The 9707-nt window shown below is 42.8% G+C and overlaps 1 protein-coding gene across 1 annotated transcript; it reads right to left on the reverse strand.

Annotated features, from left to right (window-relative positions):
• Nucleotides 1-1198: 1198 nt before the first annotated feature.
• On the reverse strand, nucleotides 1199-3415 carry LOC142437286 (disintegrin and metalloproteinase domain-containing protein 30-like). The gene is given in 1 exon segment (XM_075540515.1): nucleotides 1199-3415. A coding segment is annotated over 1 exon segment (2217 nt).
• Between the last annotated feature and the right edge of the window lie 6292 nt (nucleotides 3416-9707).

Below are 9707 nucleotides of genomic sequence, written 5' to 3' on the forward strand. Positions count from 1 at the left end.
CACCAGAAGCTTATTGATTCATCTTGCTTGTATGCAGCTTTTATTGTTATAAATTTTATTATGAATTAAGTGGTAAGTTCACATGTCAGACTATCAGCTCTGGATTCATCAGTTCGAAACGCTCACCAACACCTTCTCTCATATTCTATCCCGTCCCGTTTCCCCTGATTTCTTTTCTCCCTCTGATGGACTGCCACCCTTTTGGACACACAGTCCATACCTATCAACCTTCTAGTCCTTTGAGAAGCTCATTTCACAACCATACGCTTAACAACATTCTGTTCAGGATGATAAATACATTCTCTAAAGCAACAGCTGTTTTCTCTACAATTCTATTTATTTCTTGCTGGGCTCTTACTGGAATCCCCTTTAACATCTCTAATCTACAAATAGTCTCTTGAAGGCAATTTATACTTTTATGATTATACTCCAAAAGTTCTTCCTGGCCCTATCCATATCAAATTCCAAAGCACATTTTTAGGCATTTGTTATCATATCACCCCATTTATTGTACCAAAATCTATATGAATTTCCTAGGGCTGCTGTAACAAAGTACTACAAAGTGGAGGTCTTAAAATAACAGATATATATTGTCTCACAGTACTAAAAGCTAGGATTTTGAACACAGGTTGTCATTAAGACATGTTCTCTTTGAGGAATCTACAAAAAGTGTCTTATCTTTACCAGATACTGCCAGGTCCAGAAAGCCCTTGGATTCAAGCAGCTGCATCCACACTCCCTGTTCACGTGGTTATCTACTGACCCTATCTTTTTCTATGTCTTTTCTCCTCTTCTATAATAACACCAATAATATTGAATTAGGCTCCACCTTACTTCAGTATGATCTCATGTTATTATAATTACAACACTTTCAAAGATCCTATTTCCAAACAAGATTACGTTCACAGTGCTGGGGGCTAGGACTCCAACATACCTTTGAGGGGAGGAGGACAATTAAATCTATGCCACAAAATAAAGGATTAAGTGAATACTTAGCAAATAAAATACACTGATTCATTTCCCAAACAAAGATACATTTATTTGATAATCAAAACTGAGGAAAACATTCCTTCTTAAAATTAAAGAATGAAGATTTATTTGTATAATAAGTTTGTTCAATAAATGATCCTGTATTCTTTAGTAACCGCAGAGTACCTGATTCCTTTTTCTTTACTTTTTTTGGTTTTGTGACTCGCAGTCATTGACTCAGATTTTGTTGGTTTCTAGTGTTACTTAAGGTTATTTTTTTCTGTTTGAATTTCAAGAAATCTCATATAAATTTACTTAAAAGCACAATAATCACGGAGAAGATCAAGAAAATAAAGCGTAATAACATAATTGACAGTATTCGAGTTGAAGCGAACACCTCCAAACGTAATGGTTTTGCATGCCCGCTGTCAATGCTTCCTCCATACCCCCTCACGTCACAGAAAGGAGGGCTCCAGCCATACATGCAGTGGCAGTTTTTTCTATTATTACAAGTGCCTCGCTGGTTGCATTTCCCAGGAAAACAGTCATACTCCAGAACTGAGATATTGACACAAGTTCGGTTAATACAGATCTGGTTCCAGCCACAGGGGGTGCCATCATTTATCACACCCAGGTCAGGTATCTCCATGAGTTTCATAGAAAAATGATAGCCTGTGCCCCAACAGGTGATATTTTCTTTCCTAAGATGAGTGTTAATTATTAAAGTGTGGTCTGGCATCTGAGGGAGAGTGTTGATATTTATACACTGCAACCTGCCACACAGGAAATTTTTGGAGGTACATTTTTTATAGGACTTAGGTCCTATAATACCACAGTTACCATATTGGTCACCCGCCACATTGACAATATAATAGCACTGATTAGGAGCATTCTTGGCACTAGGGCCAAAAATCCTTTGGCACTGCAAAAACCTGGAATTGCACACCTTTTGGAAACAAAGGGAATTGTATCTGCAAGGAGTTCCATCCTGTTTATACAGGTCATCTGGGCAAAGACTTGAAGTTCCACTGCAGTATTCTTCAAGGTCACATTCATTTACTCGTTCCCTACACACATCTCCAAGTGAGCGAAATTGACAGTTATGACAGCAAAGCCCAATGCTACACTTGGCACCACGTTTGAGGGTGCAGTCCGGTTGACAACACTTGTCTTTTTGACACTCTGCTCTGGAACCACAATCACATTCTTCATTCTCTTCCACAATTTTGTTTCCACAACTGTCCAACATATAAGTTATTTCTGGCATATTATTTAGACAAGATCCTCCTGAATTCACAAACTTAAAATAATAGATAAAACTACAATTACTCCACCCAGTATGCCCAGTGCCCATGATGCAACTATGCTTACCCTTACATTGGCAGTATTCTTCATCATGCTTCATTCCCAAACCATGGCCAAGCTCATGAGTAGACAAAGTACCAGGCCCAAGGATATCTAGATTTGGGAAAATACTTGTAGAACCACCGTACAACGCAGTACACATTAATCCAATAAAGGCCCAGCCAAGAGCATCAGGAAACTCTCTCTTGACATATAAATGTGACCAATCTGACAAAATTCGAGCATTTAAGATATTTCTTCTATATAATAAAAATTGGCTTAGAACTTCAGTTAACTTGCTTACTTCAATATTTATTTTATCTTTATCCGTCCATATTTCCAGAGCTTTAAGGTGTATCCTCATACTGATTTCCCGAAAGTAGGTATCCATAATTCCAGTAAGAAGAAGAGCGTCACTTAACGCTTGAGTTAGATTGGAATTCACAAACAAATATCTACCATGATCAAACAACATGACCAGTTCCATGTACTTCGGGTGCTTGTAGGACCCAGCAAAGTCCCTGCCCCGCGCCATGTGCTCGTACTGGGGCATCTGCCGCTCGATGTCGTCATCGGTTAAGCCGCAGGTCCAATTGCTCAAGTACTCCTTATTCAGGAGATACACGACGTGCTCAAACGTAGACGAGTCCTTGAGGGGCTCCACTTGGTAGAGGTCCTCTTCGATTTTCAAGATGCCCCGGAGCCCCCCCATGCACGTACTGAAAATCGCTTCCGACTCCGGAGCCTCCTCCACGGCGCCCGCGTAGTTGCAGCCCGGCGGCAGGTAAGGGTGGTCCTCCGTGAGCTCCCCCTGCTCCGTGAAGGAGAACACCCGCAGGTGTCTGGGCAACAGAAACCTCTTGGGCCGCAGCTGGAGGACGCGGTTCTTGCCTTTCACCTTCAGCAGGTAGGACTCCTGCCTGGCCACTCTGGGCCCTTGTGTGCGGAGGCCCAGCTTCTTGGGGGTGGTGATTTCGTAGGAGTCAAAGCCCCACTCGGGCTGGAAATCTACCTCCTGGCCAAGAGCGTCAGCCAGGAGCCCGGCCAGGACTAGCACTGGGAGGCAGGGGCCTGGGGAGGGGGCGGTCCTCCCCGCCTTCATGGCCCAGCGCCCAAGGCCAGGCCTCCGTGGGCCTGACCGCCAGGAGGAGCCTCTCTCCCCGCAGGTTTGAGGACCTCGGTCCAAGGCTCTGGGATCTCAGGCCAGCTGCCTTCGGGGGCACAAGGCGGCCAGAGAGTGGGTGTTCTGCGCAGTTCCGTTGGGCGCACGTGGGAGAAACGAGGAGAGAGTGCGCGAGAATGAAAGAAAGGAGGGTGCGGTGGGGGACAGTTGGCACGTGGAATCGATGACACAAAGGAGCGTCAGAATGGAGAAGGAATAGAAAAATCGGAGGAAGGAAAGAAAATTTGTCAAAAGCTCAAGTCACCCCCTGCCATTTAGATTGCCTTTTATATGCCCTCTGCCCCATTTAAAGCTTCCCGTCGGCTGGATAAGGGAGGTTTCGCAGGGCACTGTGTCCACCTCACTTTTGTCCCTTCCCAACATTACCTTCAGTAGCTGATGGCAAAGGCTGATGGCGCACCCAGGTGGGCAGGAGTAGACACCGTGTAAATGCCAAGTCCCCTGACGCCATCTATGAGCCCAGGAAAGAGGAAGATGCCAAATAAACTTTTTCCCCCGTGGTTCTTCCTGTTGGTTGGCTTTTTGGTGCGAGATATTCACTGACATTCAGGAAGAGGAAACTGCCTTCAGCGAGGACAAAGCTCTGGCGCTGCAGAGAAGGGCCAAGAGTGCTGTTGTGTTTGCAGTGCAGTGTGGCTGAGGGACGGCACCTGGCAGGGAAGGAGATCGCAGCTCAGACCCTGGGTATGTCCGAGGGGTTCCGACACGAGAGCAACCTTCCCGCTTCTGTTTGTGGGAAATCATTCCAGCGGTAGTAGTAAGGGGAAAGCTTAAAAGGGAGCACTCTTGAGTCAGGGAGACCAGCAAAGAGCTCTTATAAGAACCCAGACAAGGTTCTATAAGTTTTTTTTCATATTGTTTCAGTAATAACAAATATATATCTTTGTTAGAGAAAGAGATAAGCTTTCTATTTTAGGTAGTTTTACAGAATATTTGTTCAGCATTAACAGTCACCCTGTCCCACCCTCAGGCCACATAATTTCTCCTATTACTCACATCCTGCATTCGTGATGTACATTTATTTATTTTTTAAAACATTTTATTAGGGGCTCATACAACTCTTATCACAATCCATACATATGCATACATCAATTGTATAAAGCACATCTGTACATTCTTTGCCCTAATTATTTTCTTTTTTTTTCTCCTTTTCTTTTTTTACATTTTATTAGGGGCTCATACAACTCTTATCACAATCCACACATATACATACATCAATTGTATAAAGCACATCCATACATTCTTTGCCCTAATCACTCTCAAAGCATTTGTTCTCCACTTAAGCCCTCCGCATCAGGTCCTTTTTTTTTCCCCCCTCCCTCCCCACTTCCCCCTCCCTCTTGAGCCCTTGATAATCCACAGATTATTATTTTGTCATATCTTGCCTTATCCGGAGTCTCCCTTCCCCCCCCTTCTCTGCTGTCCATCTCCCAGGGAGGAGGTCACATGTGGATCCTTGTAATCAGTTCCTCCTTTCCAACCCACTCACCCTCCACTCTCCCAACATCGCCCCTCACCTGAAGGTATCGTCCACCCTGGATTCCCTGTGCCTCCAGCTCCCATCTGCACCAGTGTACAATCTCTGCCCTATCCAGTCCTGCAAGGTAGAATTCGGATCATGGTAGTTGGGGGGAGGAAGCATCCAGGATCTGGGGGAAAGCTGTGTTCTTCATTGGATGATGTACGTTTATTAAAAGGCTGTACCAGTATTACTATCATAGTTCAATGAGGGTTCACTCTTTGTGTGGTTTAACCCTGTGGATTTGGACAGCGGTTGAATGTCACGTGACTACTGTTATAGCATCATGTTAACTTTCCTGAAGATAGCCTGAGCTTCACCAATTCTTCCCTCCTTACACATCTCCCAGGAGCCTGAGTATTCCTGATCTATTTACTTCTCTGAAGTTTTTTTTTCCCTTTTTCCCCAGAATTCCATACAGTCAGGAACATACAGTATGCAGCATTTGTATCTTGGCTTCCTCTTTCACTGAGCAATATACATTTACATTTCTTCCACATCTTCTTGTAGCTGGATAGCTAATGTCTTATAGAAATTTGCCCCAAGTCTGCTTCCCTGCTCACCTATTGAAGAACATCATGGTTGCTTCCCATTTGTGTCATGGATGAGTAAGTTTGCTCTGCCTCTTGCCCTAAGCCCTCATCACTTCTAGTCTCCTTTCTGTCTCTACGGATTTTGCTATTCTAGATACTTTATGCATGTATACACATACAACATCTGTCCTTGTGTGTCAGATTATTACACCTTGCATTATTGTATACCTACTCATTAAAGCCCTTCATGCTTTCATTTTCCACAGATTTAGACAAGTATCAGTTTCCTGGTCCAATTTTCTCTTAAACTCTAACTCTGAAGATGATATTCAATATAATGTTTTCATTTGATGTGGTACTATGGGCTAAAAAATGCTATGTGATTAAAAAAATAATTTTATTGGGGGACCATACAACTCTTATCTCAATCCATATATCCATCTTGTCCCACCATCATGCTCAGCTTTCATTTGGGTTTCAGTAATTCCTCTCGGTTACATTGCCCTTGATCAAGTCCTACCAGGCCTCCTACACCCTTCTCGCTATCAATTTTGGATCAGTTGTTGTTCCCTTATCCCTGGGTTTGTTAACACCACTTTCTTTCCCCTGACTCACCCTCTCCCACATCCTCCCAGAACCATCAGTCCCATTGCTTACTCCTCCAGGTTGTTTAACCCACCTGTCTTATCTAGATAGACCTGCAGAGATAATAATATGCACAAAAAACAAGACAGAGCAAAACAAAGCAACAAAAGAAAACAAAACAACAACAATAAAAAAACCAATGACCATAAAAACAAAGCCTGTAAATAGCTCAAGGTGTGTTTGTTGATCTTAGGAGTGTTGGGGTGGTTGAATCTGATGGGGTGCCACTCCCTGGCCCCAAAGTCTGTTAGGTGCTCCCTTGTGATTTCCTTGTTCTGCTCCCCTTGCTGTGCTGTTGCACACCTTTAGTGTTTTGTCTTGGTGTGGTGGGATCAAATTAGGCGCAATTCCCATACTGTGTCTCCAGTGTTGTCCCCCATAGGGCAATGGGACAGTGAGGGACATCGTGTCTAATGCTGGGACCGGCCATGTGGTCTTCTCTGTGTATTGGCTGCTCTGAACAGCAATATTGTCCTCAGGGCTTGGTGGGCCAGAATATGCTCTACTCTCTCTCCCTCTCCTTTTGCTTGCTCCTGTGTGCTATGATCAGACATGTCCCTCTCCCTGAGCTACAGCTTCAGTGCTGTCCTCTGAAGTGAATACTACTGGGGGGGAAGGGTGGCTGTCCACATAGTTGAGATTGGCACCAGCACCTCAGACCTCTCTGCTAATTCACTGCATCATGCTGGTACGTTGCATTCTCATCTTGGAGCACTGGGTTGAAGTCTGGTCCCTCTTTCTCTGTGAAGATGTAAACAACACCCTCCCATTTGGTGGGTTAGTGCCCTGTGCTACTGCTACCCATGTCTTTTTGACCCCTCTTCTATAGTTGGCTACCCTCTGTAACCCTGAATTTGGTCTTGCCCCTGTCATACTACCTGGAATTTACCCCAGGAATATATGTACACAAGTTTTTTTCTTATGCCCTTTTTGCCTTTTTAAGCTTACCTCAGCGGACTCATGCTGTACTTGTCCTTCTGTGCTTGGCTTACTTTGCTTAGCATAATTTCCTCCAATTCTTCCCACGTGGCAATGTGCTTCATGTGTTCATCACTGCTTCTTAGGGATGCATAGTACTCCATTGCATGTATGTACCACAGTTTTTTAATCTATTCATCTGTTGATGGAAAATTGGGTTGTTTTTAACTCCTTGCAATTGTGAACTGTGCCGAGATGAACATTGAAGCACAGATGTCTGTCTGTGGTTTGTTTCTTGCCTCTTATGGTTATATCCCCAGTAGAGAGATTGCTGGGTTGTATGGTAGCTTAATTTCCATCTCCTTTAGATAGTGCCAAATTGATTTCCATCGTGGTATACATACCTATAGGCCACCAGCAGTGGACGAAAGTTCCTACCTCACCACAGCCCCTCAAACACTTGCTGCTTTCTGATTTTTTTAATTGGGCTATCGTTGAGGGTGTTAGGTGGTATCTCATAGTTGGTTTAATTTGCATTTCTCTTTTGCTAAAGGCCGGGACTATTTTTTCATATGTTTATTGGCTATTTGGATTTCTGCCCTTGTGAAACTTCTGTTCAGGGTCCTTTGCCCACCTCCTCAGTGAGCATTTAGTTTTTTCTTTTTGAAAGTTAGCAGAGAATTTTAGTAACAAGGCCTTTGTGTGATGTGTCATTGCTAAAGATGTTTTCCCTGTCCAGGGACGGTCTTTCTACTCTCTTGGTGAATTCTATCCATGTACACAGGTGTTTCATCTTCTGTGTATCCCACTTATCAGTTTGTGACTCATCTGTATTTGTGTCCTTCCCTATTTCTGGTACCTTATGTATTTCCCTTGCCAAAGTTCTCGGGTTTGTCCCAATTCCCTCATTGATGGCCCCAATAGTTTGGGGGTTTACCTTGAGGTATGGGATCTACCTTGAGTTTATTTTTGTACATGGAGTGAGATAAGGTCTTGCATCATTTTCCAGGTTGACATCATTTTTTCCAGTACCACTTATTGAAGAGGGCATCCACTTCCCATCTGATATTTGGGGGGCCTGTATCAACAATTAGTTTTCTGTATGCTGGTGATTGTATTTCTGGGTTTTCAGTTCTTTTCCATTGGTCTGAGTATCTGTCATTATACCAACACCATGTGGTTTTGACCACTGTGGCTGTATAATATGTGCTAAAGTCAGGTGAAGCAAGCCCTCCCACTCTTCCCTTCTACTTGTGGAGTTCACTGCTAATTCTGGGCTGCTTCTCTCTCCATATAAGTTGGTAATCAGTTTTTCCAATTCTTTGAAGAAAGATGATGGTAATTGTATCAGGATTGTGTTAACTTATATAGTGCCTTGTGCAGAACTGACATCTTTACTATATTGAGTCTTCCAATATATGAGCATAGGATATTCTTCCACTGGTTGAGGTCACTCTTGGTTTCTTGTAATAGTGTTCTGTAGTTGTCTGCATACAAATCTTTTTTTTTTTAAGTCAGGAGTATCCCTGCCTAAAATATCCCTAGATATTTTAATTTGTGTTTGACTATTGTAAAGGGTACCACCTTTTGGATCTCCTCTTCTATGGTCTTGTCTGAAATGTATAGCAGTCCAACAGATTGTAGATCTTGTATCCTGCCACTCTGCCATATTTCTCTATTGCCTCCAGTACTCCCCTTGTGGAGCTTTTGGGAGTTTCCACATATAAAATCATATCATCTGGGAAAAATGATAGTTTCACCTCTTCCTTCCCCAGGTGAATACCTTGGATGTCTTTACTTTGCCTTATGCTGTTAGTTAAGACTTCCAGTATGATGTTAAATAGGAAGGGGACAAGGGGCATCCTTATCTGGTCTCCTTTTTCAATGGGATTGTGTTCACCTTTTCTCCATTGACTACCACATTGACTGTTGGTTTTTCATTTATAGTTTGTATTATAGTGAGGCATTTTCCTTCCATTCCTATCTTTTGGGTATCTTAGACAGGAATTGGTGTTGGATGTTGTTGAATGCTTTTCCACATTTATCGATATTATCATGTGGTTCTTATAGTTTTTCATGTAAATGGGGCAAATGATATTAATGGTGTTTCATACGTTGAACCATCCCTGCATCCCTGGTATGAGTCCCACTTGGTCATGGTGAATTATTTGTTTTACACACTTTTGTATTCAATTGGCCAGTGTTTTGTTAAGGATTTTTGCATCGATGTTCCTTAGGGATATTGGTCTGTAGTTTTTGATTCTTGTGGGATCCTTGTCTGGTTTCAGTATAACAGTTATACTAGCTTCCTAGAAGGAGTTCGAGCGTTTGTCGTCTTTTTCTATGTTCTGGAAGAGTTTGTGTAGGATTGGTGTCAGTTTTTCCCTGAGTGCTTGGTAGAATTCTCCTATGAGGCCATCTAGTCCCTGAGATTTTTTTGTTGGTACTCCTTTGTTAAATTTCTCTAGTTTACTATTGTTACGGGTCTGTTGAGATTCTTGATGTCCATTGTGGATAGTCTAAGGAGGGATTTTTTTTCAAGAATTTGTCCATGTCTTCCAAATTGTTGAATTCATTGGAGTACAATCCTTCATAG

Source organism: Tenrec ecaudatus, chromosome 1 (genome assembly GCF_050624435.1).
Source record: "Tenrec ecaudatus isolate mTenEca1 chromosome 1, mTenEca1.hap1, whole genome shotgun sequence".
Lineage (NCBI taxonomy): Eukaryota > Metazoa > Chordata > Mammalia > Afrosoricida > Tenrecidae > Tenrec > Tenrec ecaudatus.